The sequence below is a fragment of the Budorcas taxicolor genome, chromosome 3 (assembly GCF_023091745.1).
Source record: "Budorcas taxicolor isolate Tak-1 chromosome 3, Takin1.1, whole genome shotgun sequence".
In the NCBI taxonomy this organism is placed as follows: domain Eukaryota; kingdom Metazoa; phylum Chordata; class Mammalia; order Artiodactyla; family Bovidae; genus Budorcas; species Budorcas taxicolor.
Genome location: NC_068912.1, coordinates 42,654,541 through 42,674,446, shown reverse-complemented (window position 1 = coordinate 42,674,446; position 19,906 = coordinate 42,654,541). Strand labels below are relative to the sequence as shown.

The window sequence follows — 19,906 nt, the reverse complement described above, 5'->3', positions numbered from 1 at the left end:
GATGTGACAAGAGAGGGAATATGTCACATGGCAGTCTTGAGGACCATTGTTCCAGGCAGAAGGGCCAGTTGTGGCTGGAACAGAGTGACCAGAGGGAGAGGAACACAAAATAAAACAAGAGAGGGAATCAGGGACCAGATCATGGGAGAGCTTTAAAGGCCACTGTAAGGACTCAGACCAAAGGACTAAGGGAGATTAAACTGTTGTTTGGTTTGAGTGATACAGTGACAGCGCCATGGTTGCTCTGATGGAAACAGACCAAAGAAGTGCAAAGGTAAAAGGGTGAAAACTAGTTCACAGGCCATTACAGAATACAGATAAGAGATGATAGTGACTCAGGCCAGGGGATAGCAGTGGAGGTGCCGTAAAGTGATAAAACTCTAGATTTTCATTATTTTGCAGGTAAGGCAAACAGGTTTTGCTAATAATGGGTTGGGAGTGAGAGAAAGAAAGGCGGTTGCAACATTGAGGGAGGAATTGAGCTGGAGAAGATACCTGATCAGCAGGTTTGAGGGGAGGAGATAGTGATCAGCTTAGCTGTGTTTCGGTGCTTTCAGACATTCTTAAGTAGAACTGTCAAGTAGATGGTAGGTAGGTTTCAGCCTACAAAAAGTGTGAGAATGTTAGATGGTACTGAAAGTCTGAATATTGGGTAAGACCATCTAGAGGGAAGTACCAAAAAAGAAGGGATCTGAGGATTGAGTCTTTGGGTATTTGAGTGTTTAGTGTTCAGACAGGAGGCAGAACCCGCAAAGGAGACTGAGAAAGACTGATAAGTGAGGTAAAAGGGCAACCAATGAGTATTCTGTGGAAGCTAAGAGTGGGAAAAGTGTTTTAGCAGGAGGAACTGATCCCCTGTATAGACCAGTTACTAAGATGAGGACTGAGAATTGAGCACTGGTCTGAGCAATTTAGAGGAAGTGGTTGGCAGCAAAAGTTTGGTTGAAACGGGTTCAAGAGAGAGTAGAGTAAAGGAATTGTAGACAGGAAATATAGAAAAATTGATACAGAAGAGATGGGGGCAATTTTGAGAGCAGTGTCCTTGAATAGCAAGTTTGTATCCAAAATTGAAGGAAATTGTAATGGATGTGTAATGGAATCAATAACTAATAGATGGTTTTACTTATTTCAGTGTTTACAAATCATTTATCATAGGAAGATATAGATGGCATTGACTTCTGATTTTAATAGCCAACTCGTCAATCACTGTGGTGTTCTCTCTAGGAGAATACAGGTAGATGGGTAACCTCATTTTTCCAAAATTCACTTGGGCAAGGCATGTAATTAGTAGCACAGCTTTCTTTTGTAGAGCTATATGGAGAATATTTTTGTTTGTTTTTATAACTTATTAACATACTTGTTTCTAAAATAAAATTATTGGCACTTTATGATGAAAAATGGGGAATTCTTTCCCAAAGACAGAAGAGAAAAATAATTCTTCCCTTTTTCAAAAAGAAAGAAAAAAAAAGTTTCCTACTACTTTTCAGAAATATATAGTCTGTTATAATTTGTTTAATGTTCTTATTTATTTATTTTTTTTTAACTTTTCAGGCCGGAGTGAGACAGCTTTATGTACAGATTGACTTTGCGGCCATGTAATGAGTGAAAAGAAACCATGCTTTTTGGGGGGACCTAATTTTTCTGGTACTGTACAATCCTAAACATTGTACCTAGCTTTCTAAAAAGAGAAATCATCACTACAACTCTCCAGCACCAAGTAGACCAGGTAGAGTCCACTGTTCGTGCTCTGCCGGGAGTTTACAACTAAGCGGTCAGAAGTAAGAGGATCTCTCCTGGACTTCTGGTCTTGTCTTTGTGCTCTTCTTACCAAACCATTTTGATTTCTGAGGTTTCTAGTTTTGTTCCAGGGTATTGTTTTCTCGGTATTGTTTCCTTTTTTTTTTTTCATTTCAAATGCCCTCACTCCCACCCCTCATGCTAGCCAGTAAGAAATTCAGACTGTGGGTCTCTAATCATCTGGAATGTCTTCACTGAAGCTGCTGGAAACCACTGCTTTCATTCCCACAAAACCAGTGTTATTTTAAAAAAGGAAAAAAAATAAGAAATGGAAATCTGTTTTATATGTAATGTCACAGTAGTTGACGTTTTTCAATATAATCATATGTTTGTGAAATTGTTTGTACCTTGCAAACTTATGAACCAAACCATATTGGGTTTTCAAAGTGCCTTTGTATCAGAAAATGTATTTGCCAGCATAGAAATGTTCCATCAAAGGTCATGTATATGTTTTTTTTTTTTAATGGGTATTCTGTATTCTGTACAAAATAAGACTCTTGTTAGTAACATCTACAGATGTCTTTTTGTGTACTCCAAGCATAGGTTTAGATACAGAAAAATTTGCCTTTTATTGCTCTCTCGTCAAAAAATAAAAGGTGTTATTTTGCTTTTTAAATCAAATTCAGTTATTATATTAAATTATTTTGTGGACTGTGTTTTCAAAACTTTGCAGATGCTTCTGTTATACAGACAGGTGTTTTTACTTATCACATGTGCTAAATTTCAAATTTCTAAAAAGCTACTGTGTCTATGATAAACTTTCCTGTATCTCTTTGCTGTTTTTAGATTCTCTTAATGAAAGGGAAAAGCATGTAGAGTGAAAGCAGAAAAGGTTGTGACAATGTTATTTTGCTTTTTCGTTCTTCAAATGCCAAGTCCTATAATTGTTTTCCTATGCAAGCATTGCAAAAATACAATTGCTTTCAGGAATCCTAAAGTGGCATTTTACTGAGTTTGAAGTATTGGAAGTTATGGAGTAAATGTGGTAATATAGAACTCCTAACACAAGTATCTTGGGAGTTCATAAATAAGTTGATTTCTAGGTTCTTGTTTATTTGAAAAATAAAATTGCAATTTGAGATAAGTGCTTGAACACTCTACTTAAATATTCTCTATGTTTTATGAAGAAATTGATCTGCATAGATATTTTCCCACTGTACTTCATTTTCTTATAATGTACATTCCCTTTTAACTGAAAGGGAAAAGTTTAAAAATATTTTAATTTTCTTGGGGGGGAACCCTGCAGGATGGAAATGAATGTTTAGAATGAAGATAAGTAATAAGCACTTTTTCACTGATGTGGCAGAAATCACTGTTGATTTTGTCTTAAGTTTCAGAGTACCTATTGCTCTATTTCTGACCTACAATTTATGAAATATACTGTAAACTACAGACTGCTTTCTTTATGCTTTTCTAAACCACTGCAGATTGCCATGAACTATCGATATTCTCCTTTATCTGCAGATTATGTAGTATTTTCAAAGTATTTTTACATATTGCCAGGCAGTTCTGAAGCTAAAAATTCCTGTCAACAGAATGCTTTTAACTGAAACAATTGTTAAGATGTTTCAAGAGGGATATATTAAAGGAAATGTCCTGATAACAGTACTACTTTTTCACTGTAAGTATAAGTAGTCACTTGGAAGTTGCATCCACTGCCAAGCCTGAGATATTCTTTAGGTTTTGGCATATTGTGGAAACTGACAGATTTGCATGAAGGCAGGGACTTTGATGTGTACCTTTAAAAACTAATTATGTGAAACTGTACTGATACTTTGCATACAGAGGTAATATTTGCATTGGCCTATAAAATTTACCAGTGCACACTGAAGATCCACTTCTGCCTTTCACTGAGTCCTCTATTCCAAGTGAAGTTTTCTGTCAAAATATGCATCACTTTAACTTTTACACTCAGTACACAAGTGCATGAGTGTGGTTTTTTTAGGACATTTGACCAGGATGAAACTCTTTATTTTGCACCTGTTATAAGAGATATCCAATTCATATCATTTAACAGATTGGCATTAACATTTATGATTTAATTAAATGTTCTTAAATCTGTGTGTACAACAGGAAAACAATTTTTTTTTCTTACTCTTAGGAAATACTTTTGTCCTCTCAGTGTTCTAACACAGATGTTTTGCTAAAGTAGATAATTTCACTGAGAAATATTACTTGACTATTCTTATAAAATACATTTAGAATGTCCCTATTGGGGATTCTAATGTTGGGCTAATTTTGGGGGAAAAAAATCTGATATAATTTTGCTAATATTTTAAGAACCAAAATATACTCTGGAGAACAAATTTGTATTGCTCAGGGAATGTTTACCTTGCCAAGTAAACTTCCCCAAATAGAAATATACCTAGACTATATACCTAGTTTTGTGTTTTTACATCTACGAATATATTGATCGAGATGAAGGGCTTAACCTATTCACAGCTCCTGTATTTTGCTGGCTCCTTGTGTGCTTTGTTGAATGACGGTATCTAGTTTATCTGTAGCTCAGTGTTCCTCATGCATCCCACAGCCTCTTCTGCAGAGACGTGAGGAAGTGGAAACAGATGTAACTGGCATTTCTCGTAAACCTGGAATGCTCCAGCATTCTTCAAAGCCTGTTTGTATACACCAGTAGCCAAAATACTGTGACTTTTGTGCACCTTTGTTAAACAGCCAAATCACTGACTCCAGATGCAGTTGATCAGAGTTATGTAATTTTTTTTAACCTCCTACAGAATAATCAGTTTAATAGATATTATTAATATGGTAGCATCCTCATATAATTCTGGGGCTTAAGAATAAAAATAATTCATCGCTGAACATAGAATTTTAGAATTTTACATACAAGGAGACTGTCCGTAGAAGCAGTCTTGTTCTACCTCTCATTTTACAGATGAGAAAACTGAAGCCCAGAAATGCTGTCATTTGCTCAAGGTCACAGAAATAATTATAGTGGCAAAGTCAAGACCAGAATCTAGGTTTTCTGACTCCAAGTCAAGAGTTCTTTCTACTCTTCTGTGCTGTGTCTCCAATCTAATAATATTTGCTTTTATGTAAATGAAAAAGCATTTTTAAATAAAAGACATCTGACCTCCATTTTTGGTACATTAAGGCACTTTATAAATGGAGTTTTACTGTGTTATTTTTCATAGCTAATTATGAGGTTTAGAATATTATTTCCATAGTATTCTTTATGAAAGATATAATTAATTTTTTACTGTTTTTTACTTTTCTACTCTTGTGTAACCAGTTCCTGATTTTTTTTTTTTTAAATAGTGACATCTCTCCATTGGATACTTTTAACTTGTGAGTAAATTTTTCTGTTTATTGCTCAAGACTAAATCCAATTTAAGGCCTGCTTAGTTTATTTTGTTTATGTTCTGTGAATTGATACTTTTTAGAAACCAGGCTAATTCACAGATCATATCATTTCATTCTTATTACTTTAAATTTTCAGCCACTGGAGGGATCTTGAATTCTTAACATTATTCTCAGAGCCACACAAAATTGGGCATTAAATGTTGTATAGAACAAACCAAAAATTTTAACAGGGTAGAATTTTGAAGTCTTATAGAGAATCCCAAATGCTAAATTGCAACATTCAGCTCTTCATTAAAAGCATTACCTTGAGAAAGTTAAACTTTTTCTTTTTGTCACTGTCTTCAAAACAAATTATTTTTTAATTCGCAAGAACTTTGGCCCCCAAAAAAGGAAATGATTATACTCTTCGAAGAACATTCAGTAAAAGTGTTACTCAGAGAAGACTGTTTGAAGACATGATCCCCCACAAGTCTTCATGATCTAGATCTCTGCCACAGAATCAAGACAATGAAAAAGTCTGCCAAAAAAGTATTTGCAGATAAGTATAGTTTTATTCACTATAAATCAATGTGTCTTTGATGAAGGTGTCTTTATGTTTCACCATTTCATAACTACAGATTATACAGAAAGAACACTCTTTTATTAAGTGTTTATGTATCAGGCTCTTTGTATGGCCTTTTTCATGTTATCACATGTAAAATCCTTATATTTTCATTAAAAAAAAAAGAATGTTGCATGATTTTGATTGATAGATCTTTTCAAATGTATTTTATCTTCTGATTCTCCTAATATGCTTATGAGGAAGAAATTCATAACTCCATTTTACAGATGAGGATGCTGTTTTGAGAGCATGTAAATGAACTGACTGGGGAATGGCCAGTAGTAGAGCACTGATTCTAGATCGAGTACTTTTTGGTGACAACTACTCTGGTTTTTGTATGTCATCCTATAGTGATTTAAAGATCCAGGAAGTTATATTAGACTTAAATACACTCTCCTATAAAATCATGAGGCTTCCCAGGTGGCTCAGTGGTAAAAAATCCTCCTGCCAAGCAGGAGACGCAGGTTTGATCCCTGGGGAAGGAAATGGCAACCCACTCCAGCATTTTTGCCTGGGAAATCGCATGGACAGAGGAACCTGGTGGGCTACAGTCCATGGGGTCACGAAGAGTTGGACACGACTGAGCGACTAAGCACAGCACATATGTTTGTTTAGACTCATTCCTTCTTTGGATCCTCTCCTGCGCTTACTACCTTACTAACTTAAACTCTGCAGACTAAAATGAACAATCAGAGGCCCTTTAAGCACTTTTAAGACCATTTTTTGGAAAAATGTAAAATGTTTTCTTGATACAGAGTTAACTGCTTAAAAGTGTCAAGTGCCAGTGTGAGTGAAGAGAAACACTTCCTGGCCAAGAGACATTAAATTAATTGGTAGGAAGTTGTCTTCTAAGAAGTACAGATGATTTTGCACTGCATGAGAGGGATGTGTACAATTTGATTTACATTACATTTTATAGACTTTATAGCTCTTCAAAAGGAAGAAATATATTTCATAATTAGTATTAATCTATGCTTAAACTTAATATTTAACTGTGAACTCTTCCCATGGGTTTGAAAATTTTAATATTTGTAACTTTGATTATGGTGGAAAGTCTGTAAGAAAAGAATGTCTTTGTCTCATACATCCTATTATCACCAAATTTAGCATGAATTTACACTTACATGCTCAGTAAATGTTTGGTTAACCAGTGAGTAACTACTGTAGTAAGCAGTGGATACACAGGTAAGGAAAAACCAGTAATTTACTGTTTATTACAGAAGACATCTTAACTTTTTTTTGGCATTTTTGCACAGATAAGTGACTTTATATTCACTATGGCCTTTTTTTTTAAAAAGTCACCCTGTAAGCTACTCCTTCATTTTAATACAGGAACAGTGGAAATACAGAGATGTTTTCCATTTTGCAAGCTGTGTTAGGACAGCAGTTTGGTAGAACTGGGACAGTGGAACCTGGATCACCTGAATTTTTATATTTTGTGTATTTTGAATGAGAAACCACAGTCTCTCTTTTTATAGGAAATTGCAATATTCCTTTTATCCAATACTTTAAGGGCCTGTGTATAACATTCTATTTCATTTATCCCAGATGCATTTTCATCCAAAACTCTTTCAAAGATCTATCTTCGAAGTGCTTCTATAAAAGCAACACTACATGTATTCATTAAGTGATTTAAATATTCCTAAGGTAGTTTATATTTTCTTTTTCCCCTCTAAATACTAAATTTTAGTAGAGCTTCTATTTCTTATTTTCTGTCTCTTTTCATTACTGCTGCCAGCGTAAAACTTCTCTTAAAAATCTTTGTTTTGAATGTTAGTATTTGAATTTTATGTATCATATGTCAATTAGACTCAGTATTCTGTTTTGAACTGACATATCCCGTCAAGAGCTTGCCGTGTAGTCTCATCGCTTCCTCTAACAGCAGCAAATTTAGTGACATATCTGCCCAAGTGATATTTGCCCCAACATTTGTGAGACTGATCAACAAACAGAATGAGTCTTCTGTATCAGAAATACTGTGAATGAAAAGCTGCCAAATCCCTTCTTGGTATATTTTAAATATCCCTACAACACTTTACCTCCCTGTCTTTAATGGTTTAAACATGGCCAAGTTTGATTTGGGTTTGATTCCTTCAGTGAAGAGTACATCATCAAAACATTTCTAAATAAACATCTGAGTACAAGGCTAGGTTGGAATGTCAATGACTATATTGTAATTTGGTTTGAATATACTAGAGTGAGCAATTATGATTTGCCTAAGAACAACATAACAAATTCCAAATGTGTATTTCACTTTTTTCTACTTGAAGACATTCATGTATTTTGTTTAACCTCAGATATATTTAAAAAGAATAATAAATGATTGTTATCAAAATTCTTCCAATAAAATTTCTGTTAAAAAGTCTTTACCTGAATTGTCTATTCGTTTGATGAAGCTCCAATACTTTGGCCACCTGATGTGGAGTTGACTCACTGGAAAAGACCCTGATGCTGGGAAAGATTGAGGGCAGGAGGAGAAGGGGGCAGCAGAGGATGACATGATTGCATGGCATCATCAACTCAATGGACATGAGTTCGAGGAAACTCTGAGAGATGAAGGACAGGGAAGCCTGGTGTGCTGCAGTCCAAGGGGTTGCAAAGAGTTGGGCACAACTGAGTGACTGAACAACAACAACAACCTGAATTGTCTGTTAGTTTGATTAACTGAAAAGACCGCTGTGAATTTAAGTCACTGGAACAGATTCTGGAGGACTTAGGGAATGTAAGGGAAAGAATGATTCTCAGGGCCCAGGAACAGCAAATCTGATCAGGAGAGAGGAGATAGCAGAAGACTTGGAAATGTCTCGACACTGAAGATCCTCACTGTAAATCCTCCTACTCATTGTTTTACCTCATAAACAAATCTCAAAGTATCTCCAGATATTTAACCTCAAATTATTTTCTCACCTTGTTCTCTATCATCTCAGCCTACAGGAAATGAAGACCAAAAACATCTGACCATTATCCTTCCAAAGTTTTCCCTCTAATCAGAAGAAATTCTTTTTTAAAATAACTTCTTTGCAAAACCCCAGATCCCACTCATCCCATCTTCTCAAACATACTCTTATCAAAGCAGTCTCTTCCTTACCATCAACCTGTGCCATACAGGGAGGGCTTTATCCTCAGTGTGTGTTGTCAAGTATCTCATGTGTGTCTACATGCACTTCTGCTTGCTCTGTAACCATTTCTGTAGCGCTTAGTAATACGGCTTCACTCCTCCCTAGTTTGTAGAGTTAATCAAAAGCCATCATTGGCTTACTTCTTGCCACGCCATGGCAGAACTAACAGCATCTCTAATTTTACTTTTCCCACTCAAATCTCTTCAGCTGCCATTTCTGTTCAGAACTCCTTAAAGAATTCTTAGAAATCTAAATATTGCCTTTGCCACCTCCCATTTCCTGAATCCCCTATCAAAAATTCCTCCTCATTTATTGGAAATCTTTTAAACTCACCTTTCCATTCCCACTGCCCTGTCTAGTACTTCATAGTACTTCACTGCTGTGTGCAGAGTCACAATGTGGAATTGTCTGACTTCTCTCCTATTCAGTGTCCGACTCTAGCTACCTCCATTTCAGCACACATGCACAAACACCCTCAACACACCACAAAAGCAATTCTGGCCTTAGCCAGGAAGTACAAGGAATTTCTGCTGAATCAGACTCCTATCTAAGTTCTTTTCAAACACTTCCCCTATCCTGGTTTCCTGACTACCTTCTGCTGGCCATTTTGCATAGTGGACTTTGACCTCCAAGAGCTGAAGCAACCTGCCAGGGATCCCTGTCCTGCCTTTCCTGTGCTCTCTGGAATCAGCCTCTGGCCTAAGGGAGGTCTACAGTGGTCTGCCAACAGCGGTCTGCCAACAGCCCATTAGAGCAGCCCTTTCTGTTTACATACATGTTTAGGCAAATTATTTACTATAACAGTTCATTACCCAATCTTTGAGTTTTTGCTTCCTTCCCCCAGAAGCCAACTTGTGTTATACTAATGAAGTAAGCTACCCAGTTTCCACTTTTAATTCCTTCAACTCGGGAATCTTGAGTGGCTCTCTTAAATGCTCATCAAATACAAATTCCTGTGAATAATTTCAACAACTTGTAATGCTTTTCTTTCCCTCCTTATTCAACCTCATTACTCATGATATGGAATAAGCAAACTTTGTATTACTCTAGACCATAGAAACAGCAAAGAAAGGGAGAAGCAAGCAAGTTTAACAGATTACACAGAACGACAGTAATTTACTATTTTTCATTCTGCATGAAAAAGAGAAAAAGATAACACCATTTTAATAGGATTCTAGCTCATTCAAATACTCTGTCAGCTCATCCTGCTCTACTTCTATACTTCAAAGATGATTTACCATGAAGTTCAGGCTTTAATAAAGTCCTATAACCAACAGGAGTAATAATAGTATGACAATACTCATCTGGCACAGTTTAAACAATCAAAATTTATTGAAAAAATTGATGAATTATGCTTTTAATATGAAGTTTAACACCTCTTTGAAAAATAGTTCTATATGGATTGGCAAAGTGAACTGTATTCTTTGTAGGGCAGTCACTGCTAAAGCCAGAAGAAAAACAAAATAATATGAAAACAAAAGCATTCCCCAAAATATTTCCTGACTTTAGGAAAGTCAGGAAAACATAGGTACAGTTTCAGTGCAATTAGAACCCTGCCATTTGACCCAGACTTTTGAAAACATTGCAACTGCTTCTAAAACTATAATAAGGTCTGTCTGATTAGCTATTAGGGTGTTTTTTTACTCTAAGCATTGTTAGATCAGATTGTTGTTTAAGTTCACAGGGGTTATCTGTCCTGTATGTGCATCATACTACTTCCCCTTGAGCAATAATTTGTCCACAGTTCATATTGATTTCCTCAGAGCTTCAAAACAAGACAAAGTCACTACATTTGTAGTTAACTCAGAGCAAAGAATTCCCTTTGGCTTCCAAAGACAATCTGGTAGGGGTGGCCACCAACTAAGGAAACCCACAAGAACGATAACAGAGAAGAATTTTTCTGTTTGATAGAGTTATGATTTCAGAAGGGTAGTGTATACCCCTGTTGCTTTTTGCCCTGTCCGCCTCTGCACATGGGTCAGAACGTAAGCCCAATCATGAAAGAGTCACAGAGCAACAGAATAAACAGAACTCCAAGTTTCTGAACAGAGCACCACACAAACAAACAAACAAAGAACCTAGGGAACCAGGAAGTAGTCAGATCATGAAGAGGAGCTCAGGAAAGCAACCTGGAAAAGTCGATTATCAACCCCAAGTTTCACACTCAAGTCAGTAAGGCTTGTATCTGATCCTTCCTACCTGGCATACCAAAAGACTAAATTATCCAACTGTCTAGGTCCCAGCCTGGGTCACATAAACTTGAGATAGATCAAAAAAGAACTGCAGTCCTTGAAAACCCAACTGACACTGGAACCTCAGCCCATAGAAGGTGGACTAGTAATTACATCCTGCACCTAACCAGGCTCACTGCCTGCTAAAACACAAACCACAGAATCTAAACAAGAACCAGAATCTCATAATATTCAAAATGTTCAAGCTATAATCCAAATTGGCAAAGTGCCACAAAAACTTCAACTTCCAGATGAAAAACAATCAACAGATATCAAGGCTGAATGATACCAAAGTTGCAATTACTGGACAAAGACTTTAAAGCAACTATTACAAAAATGCTTGAACAAGCAATCACTTATCTTGCAACGAAAGTTAAAACAGAAAACTGAAGATATAAAAAGAACCAAATGGAAATTTTAGAACAGTATCCAAAATTAAAATATACAAAATCAAGTCAACAGCAGAATGGAGAAGACAGAGAAGTCAGTGAATTTTAAAATATATCAATAAAAATGATCCATACTAAATAACCGAGAAAATAGATTGGAAAAAAAATAAATAAACAGAGCTCAGAGACCTGTGGGACAATAAGAAATGTCTTAACACTTTTGTTATCAGATGCCCAGAAGGAGAGGATTCTACATACAATGACGAAGCAGAAGTGCTGAAAAAAATATTTGAAGAAACAATGTCCCAAATTTGGTGACATAAACCTAAGATACAGGAAGCTGAGCAAACGCCCAAAGGATAAATGCTAAAATATCCACATGAAAGGCAACATGATCAGATGATTACAATCAAAATTCACAAGCTTTACATAAATGTTAAGTTCATTCTGACATTCATATAAAAAGGCAAAGGAACTAAACTAGATACAATTTTGAAAAAGAGAAAACTAGAGGAATTACACTAGCTGTTTTTAAGATTTACCATAAAGCTAAAGAAATCAAGACAGTGTGCTATTACAGAAGGGAAAGAGACATAGACCGACAGAATAGCAAAGAGTTCAGAAATAGATCCACACAAATACGGTCAACACAACTATGGCAAACTGATTTTGATAACAGTACATTAACAGTTCAATGATGATAGTCTTTTTAAACAAACGGTGTTGAAGCAATTGAATATCTCCATGCAAAAAAAGAAAAAAAAAAAACAACTTTCATCTAAAACTCACACTTCAGATAAAAATTAACAAAATATACTACAGATAAGTGTAATCTACAAAACTGTAAAAAATTTTAGAAGAAAACATAGGATAAAATCTACATGTCCTTGAGTTTGCTTATTGGTTCTTATACAATGTAACAGAAACATGATCAAGAAAAAGTTAATAAACTGGATTTCATCAAAATGAAAAACATGTGCTTTGCAAAGACACAGTTGGAAATAAAAGGACAAGCTACAGATTAGGAGAAAATATTTACAAATCACAGTCTGACAAAGAACTTATATCCAGTACGTATGTGTGCTAAGTCGCTTCAGTCATGTCTGATTCTTTGCAACCCTATGGACTGCAGCCTGCCAGGCTCCTCTGTCCATGAAATTTCCCAGGCAAGAATGCTAGCATGGATTACCATGCCCTCCTCCAGGGGATCTTCCTGACCCAGGGATCGAATCTGTGTCTCTTACGTTTCCTGCATTGGCAGGCAGGTTCTTTACCACTAGTGCCACCTGGGAAGCCCTATATCCAAAATAGATAAAGAATAATCAAAATTTAACCATAAGAAAAATCAAATAAAAAATGGGCAGAAGGCATGAACAGATGTTTCATTAGCAGGGTATAAAAATGGTAAATAAATACATGAAAAGATGTTCAACATCATTAGCCACCAAGAAAATGCAAATTAAAACTATGATGATATACCACAACACACCTATCAGAAGAGCTAAAATAAAAAACTGTCAATATGAAGTGCTGACAAAGATACACAGCAATGGGAACTCTTACATTGCTTGCAAGAAAGCAAAATGACACAGGCACTTGAAATCATTTTGGCAGTTTTTTATAAACTTAAATGTACATTTATCATATGATGCAGCAGCTGCACTGCTGGGTGTCTACTCTAGAGAAATAAAAATTACATTCATACAAATACCAGTATGTGAATATTTTAACAACTATATGTATAACTGCTAAAAATTGAAAAAAAAAATGAAATCTCTTTCAAATAGTAAATGGATAAACAAAGAATAGCGTGTCTATATGAGACTACTACTTAGTAATTTAAAAAAATGAACTTCTGATACATACAATAACTTGGGTGAATCTTCAGCAGCATTTTATTGAAAGAAGCCAGTCTCATTTACATGATATTCTCAAAAGGACAGAACTACAGAGAAAGATCAGATCAATGGTTGCCAGGCATTATAGGTGCGTAGAAAGGGTGAACATAAAGGGACAGGGTGAAGGCGTTTTTGTGAGAGAACTAGTCTGTGTCTAGATTATGAAAGTAGTTTCACTGTATGATGGTTTAAAATAGCATTAAACTATCTGATGAATAGTGCACATTTTTCATTTTACAATTTAATTTATTGAGGTTAAATTACATAAAGATTAGATTTGGCAAATTAAGCAAAGAAAAACACAGGCGCTCAATGCAATTTCAAATAAATATTTTCTTAAGTGTCCCAAATATTGCATGGAACATAATGTGTTTTTAAAGTTGTTTATCTGAAATTCAGCTTAAATGCATAACCCTATTTTATCTGGAAATCCTAACAGAAAAATGCACAGATCCTGAATCTATACAGCTTAATGAATTTTGGTAAATATTTATACCCATACAGTCAACACCACATCAAGATACAGAGCCTTTCCGTGACCACAGTGCCTTTCTGCCTCCTAGTCACTCATCACTTTTCACTCTCTCTCTTCTTCTAGTCACTCTCACTCTCTCCGTAACCAGTTTTCTTTTCAAGCACTGTTTTGCCTGTTGCTATAATTCATATAAATGGAAGTGTACTCTTTTATGTCTGGTTCCTTTTACCTATTTTTAAAATTCACTCAGGTTTTTTGTGTCAATGGTTCTTTCTGTTTTATGGTAAAGTAATATTCCATTGCAAAACATATAATTTTTAAGTCCATTCTCCTGTAAAGGACACATGGCTTGGTTCCAGTTTGGGGCTATGAATGAATAAAGATACAAAGTTATAAACATTCATGGACTGTTTTTTGTCAGTAGGTTTTCATTTCTTCTCAGTAAATACATAGGACAGGTTTTGAAAGTTCGTGGGGCAGTTGTTATGTTTAATTTATAAGAAACTGCTAATTAGTTTCCAAAGTAGTTGTGCCAATTTATATACCTACCAATAATGGATTTTCAGTATTACATACCCTGGCAACTTTTACTATTAGCCCTTAACGTTTTTGACATTCTATTGGCTTCTCTTTACTGTTTGTCCATTTTCTATTTCACCAGTTTGTTATGTAAAGCATTTGCTTCCTTCTCAGTCAGTTCAGTCACTCAGTTGTGTCTGACTCTTTGTGACCCCATGGACTGTAGCACGACAGGCTTCCCTGTCCATCACCAATTCCTGGAGCATACTCAAACTCATGTCCATCAAGTCAGTGATGCCACCCAACCATCTCATCCTCTGTCATTCCCTTCTCCTCCTGCCTTCAATCTTTCTCAGCATCAGGGTCTTTTCCAGTGAGTCAGTTCTTCACATCAGGTGGCCAAAGTATTGGAGTTTCAGCTACAGCCTCAGCCCTTTGAATGAATATTCAGGATCTCCTTGCAGTCCAAGGGACTCTCAAGAGTTTCTCCAACAGCACAGTTCAAAAGCATCAATTCTTCGGCGCTCAACTTTCTTTATGGTCCACTCTCACATCCATATATGACTACTGGAAAAACCATAGCTTTGACTAGATGGATCTTTGTTGGTAAAGTAATGTCTTTGCTTTTTAATATGCTAAGTTGGTCATAGCTTTTCTTCCAAGGAACAAGTGTCTTTTAATTTCATGGCTGCAGTCACCATCTTCAGTGACTCTGGAGCCCAAAGATATAGTCTCTCACTGTTTCCAGTTTCCCCATCTATTTGCCATGAAGTGATGGGACTGGATGCCATGATCTTAGTTTTCTGAATGTTGAATTTTAAGCCAACTTTTTCACTCTCTTCTTTCATTTTAATCAAGAGGCTCTTTAGTTCTTCTTTGCTTTCTGCCATAAGGGTGGGGTCATCTGAGTATCTGTTATTGATATTTCTCCTGGCAATCTTGATTCCAGCTTGTGCTTCATCCAGCCTGGCATTTCACATGACTTACTCTGCGTATAAGTTAAATAAGCAGGGTGACAATATACAGCCTTGATGTACTCCTTCCTTGATTTGGAACCAATCTGCTGTTCCATGTCCATTTCTAACTGTTGCTTCTTGACCTGAATACAGATTTCTCAGGAGGCAGGTCAGGGGTCTGGTATTCCCATTTCTTTAAGAATATTCCACAGTTTGTTGTGATTCATAGTCAAAGGCTTTGGTGTACGCAATATAGCAGATGTTTTCCTGGAACTCTCATGCTTTTGCGATGATCCAGCGGATATTGGCAATTTGATCTCTGGTTCCTCTGCCTTTTCTAAAACCAGCTTGAACATGTGGAAGTTCACAGTTCACATACTGTTGAAACCTGGCTTGGAGAATTTTGAGCTTTACTTTGCTAGTGTGTGAGATGAGTGCAATTGTGCAGTAGTATGAGCATTCTTTGGCATTGCCTTTCTTTGGGATTGGAATGAAAACTGACTTTTCCAGTCCTGTGGCCACTACTGAGTTTTCCGAATTTGCTGGCATATTGAGTGCAGCACTTTCAGCTCATCTTTTAGGATTTGAAATAGCTCAACAGGAATTCCATCACCTTCACTAGCTTTGTTCGTAGTGATGTTTCCTAAGGCTCACTTGATTTTGCATTCCAGGATGCTTCCTTCTAATTACTTAAAATTTAACACACTCTGCTTTTCCAGCTTTCTAAAATGAAATTGGATCACTGATTTTAAAGCTTTCTTCTTTTCTAAAGCAGTAAATTTCTACTTTATCTGCATCCCACAAATTTTCACATTTTGTTTATGTTTTTACTTAGAAACATACTGTTTTATCTCCAAATTTTGGGACTTTTATAGATATCTTTTTGCCAGCAATTTTAATTCCATTGTGGTCAATGGCCAAGCTTATGGTCTACTTTCATAAATGTTTCATGCATGCTTGAAAATATCTATTCTACCAGTTGACTGTAGTGACCTAACAATTTGACCTAAATGGTTGGTGTTCAAATCAATACTTGTACGGATATTGTTTACTTCTATCAGAGTTCCTGAGAGAAGACTGTTAAAATCCCCAACTGTGATTGTGGATTTGTCTGCATCTTCGTTCAGTTTTGCCAATTTTTGCCTCATGTATTTTCAAGCTGGTATTCAAAGCATCCACATGCAGGATTGTCTTCTTGAACTGCCCGTTTTCTTTATGAAAAGTATATCTCTGGTATACTCCTTCTTTTTAAGTCTATTTTGTCATATGCTAGTACAGCCACTTGTTTTCTTATGCTTACTGTTTGTATTGTTTCTTTTTTCCCTATTCTTCTACTTTCATCCAGAGTGTTTATATATAAAGTTTAACTCTTGTAGACAAAATTTAGTTGAGCCTTTGAAAAAAAAAAACTAGTCCTTTTGGCTGGACTACTTAATTTACAACTATGATAGCAATAAGCAATTATTGGTTTGGCTGGATTTAAGTCTTCCATTCCACTATTTGTTTGTTCTTTGTCCTATGTTTTTTAATGTTTATTTCCTCCTTTTCTGTCCTCTTTTGTTTAACTATATGTCTTTCAGTATTTAATTCCTCTCATTTTTTTTAACTTCTGCCAAGTTGTGTGTGTGTGTGTGTGTGTTTTTTTTTTTTGGTAGTAGTTGCCAAAGGATTACAATACATATCCTTAACACAGTCTACCTACAGTTATTATTCTACTACTTCAAATAAAATGTAATAATCCTGCAACTGTATAATTACCTTTCCCCCTGAACTTGTGTTATTGTTTGCACATATTTTATAGCTAAACACATGCCACAATACTATGTTAAATTGTCAGTTGTCTTTTAACAGTGAAAGTCGCTCAGTCGTGTCCTACTCTTTGTGACCCCATGGACTATACAGTCCATGGAATTCTCCAAGCCAGGATACTGGAGTGGGCAGCCATTTCCTTCTCCAGGGGATCTTCCCAACCCAGGGATTGAACCCAGGACTCCTGCACTGCAGGCGGATTCTTTACCAGCTGAGCCACCAGGGAAGCCCAAAAATACTAGATCCTCCCAAGCCAGGAATCGAACAGGGATCTCCTGCACTGCAGGCAGATTCTTTACCAACTGAGCTATCAGGGAAGCCCAATAGCTTTTAAAAACATAAAGCAAAGAAAACCTGATAGTCATTTATACTTACATATTTATTATTTCCTTCCTTTCAGCTGATGTCATTTACCTTCAACCCAAAACACTTCCTCAGCTTTCCTTGTAGTGTGGGTCTGCTGGTGACTAATTCTGCTTTCATGAAGATTGTTTTATTTGTATTTCTGACCTATTTGTTTTCTGTTCTGCTTCTGGGGACCCAATCACATATATGTTGAACTGCTTGATACTGCCCCACATGGCATTGAAGCTCTGTGCTCTTTCATTCTTCCCTCCAATCTTTTTTCCTCAGAAAATTTCTATTCATCATCCACACTCTGTTGTTAACTTCATCCATTTGGGGTTTTCTGTTTGTTTCCATTACTCTGCTAAGAGTACTCATTTACATTAATTCACTACAACCACTTTTCCTTTTCATCTTCGAACACAGTTCTGAGCTGCTTTGAAATCCTTGTTGGCTAATTTCAATATCTGGGTTGGTAGGATCTCTTTTTACTGTGTGTTTTTCTCTTTTTAACCTTAAGTCATATTTTCCTATTTCATTGCATGCCTCAATATTTTATGGCATTCGAGGCATTGTTGATAGATTGATTCATTTTGTTATCATGCTCTGGAAGTGATAAGCTTTGTTCTAGCAGGCAGGTAATTATTGGCTAGTCACCTTGATTTTATGGAGGCTTGATTTCACATTATGTTAAAGATTCTGTCTTTAGTTTTAGCACAAATCCTTAGCCTTAGGCACAGCCTTTACTGCTATATACAACCATTCTAGGGATTTGATGCAAAGTCTAAAGTAAAGGCTTTCTAACTTGTTGGGATTCAAACTCTTGAGTTCTCTTGCAACAGAGAGCAACAATCTCTGCTCAGCTTTTTCAGCCTCCCAGCTACAGCTTTCCACCAGGTTCACTGGAGTCTTCCCTGCACATGCACAATGCCAGAGTTAGCCAAAGATTCAAGAGGAAATCACATGCAGATTAGAAGTCTCCTCCCTCAGAGCCACCTTCACTTCTAGAATCTCCTCCTTCAATTCACAGCTCCTCCAGCAGCAGCCAATTCCAACAGCTTAAGTCATTAAAGACTGCAACTTTCTCTTCCTTTTTAGCTTCCCACTCACTAGACTGATTTGTAAATGCCCTGAGGGAAAAATCATGTAAGTATAGTTCTCTTACTATTTCTGGTCACTCCTTGGTGCCTTTAGACAGTTATTTATTATATCTTCCCAGAGTTTATCATTGGGAGAGTTTGCACATTACAAGCTATTCCACCACTACCCAAATCAGAAGGCCTTCATTTTATAATTCTTCACTGTTTAATTTAATGCCTTAGAAAAAAAATACAGAACTGTTACTTAAATGTCCTTGGGTCTCTCTTATTTTGCATCTGACAGATTGAAAGTAGAATGGTTCACATATATTAAGATCTTTTATCTCAAATAAAATAACTCAAAATAATCTCCTATTAACTGTTGCTCCCAGAAAGTAGGGAAATAGTTGCTCAACTTTTAGTAAATCTACTGAGCAAAGAGGTCAGATAAACTGATTAGGCCATGGAAATGGAGTGACTGACCTTGAACAATATAGGAGTTAGGGGAACTGACCCTTCCATGCAGTTGAAAACATCTGTGGTTCCATATCCATGGATTCAACCAACTGCAGATTCAACCAACCAGACTGTGCAGTACTTAGTATATATTTCGTGGACCTACACAGTTCAAACCTGTGTTGTTCAAGGGTCAACTGAAATCAGAGGTAGACCAACTAAACTACCATGGAGCAAGGCTATTTCTATTATGAACTGACAAAAAGTATAACACTTCATAGTGATGAAACATAATAAATGAAGTGTGATTTACAACTAGGAAGAAGAATGTGGCTACTTGCATATATAGGAGGCATATTAACTGTTAACTGATATGACAAATCTTGACCAATCTATTGTTGTCTTCGAGCTTAAATTTATAAAGACTTTATTTTGTAGTCAGCAAATATTCCACTTTTCAGCTTGGATGTGAAAGATGCTATTTAAAACCAAACAGCAACTGTACATGGCTGGCTGAACATTTATAATTCAATAATTATATAACCTCCAAAATACAGCAGAATATGAGGCACATAATTAGGACATCAGCTAAAGAAGACAAAGCAACGCAAAAGGATGTCATGCTGTGGCATGTGCTCAGTTGAGCCCTAAGTAAGTGGGACTGTTGGCTGGTAACATATTCTTCTCATCTCTGTTTATATGCATTAATACCATGTGCTGTCTCATCTCTGTTTATATGCATTAATACCACACGCTGTCAGGACAATGTATCTCGCAGTCAGGACATCAGACTTTTTAAGAGAGAAGAAAGTTCTATCTTGTATAAACTGGTTTCATAAACAGACATTGCTTTTAAATGATTCTGTCTATGGCTATCTAGCTGTAAGTTCTCTAGTTTGGTCTGTTCCACT

At 36.2% G+C, this 19,906-nt stretch overlaps 1 protein-coding gene across 1 annotated transcript in view; it reads left to right on the top strand.

The window, feature by feature from the left end:
- Positions 1 to 1,653, top strand: part of SLC30A7 (solute carrier family 30 member 7) — a 92,638-nt gene extending 90,985 nt beyond the window's left edge. Inside the window, exon 11 of the mRNA XM_052637549.1 lies at positions 1,552 to 1,653. Within this exon, the coding sequence (XP_052493509.1) occupies positions 1,552 to 1,599 (48 nt within the window). The 3' untranslated portion in view covers positions 1,600 to 1,653. The remainder of the gene's footprint in view (positions 1 to 1,551) is intronic.
- The last annotated feature ends 18,253 nt before the right edge of the window (positions 1,654 to 19,906 follow it).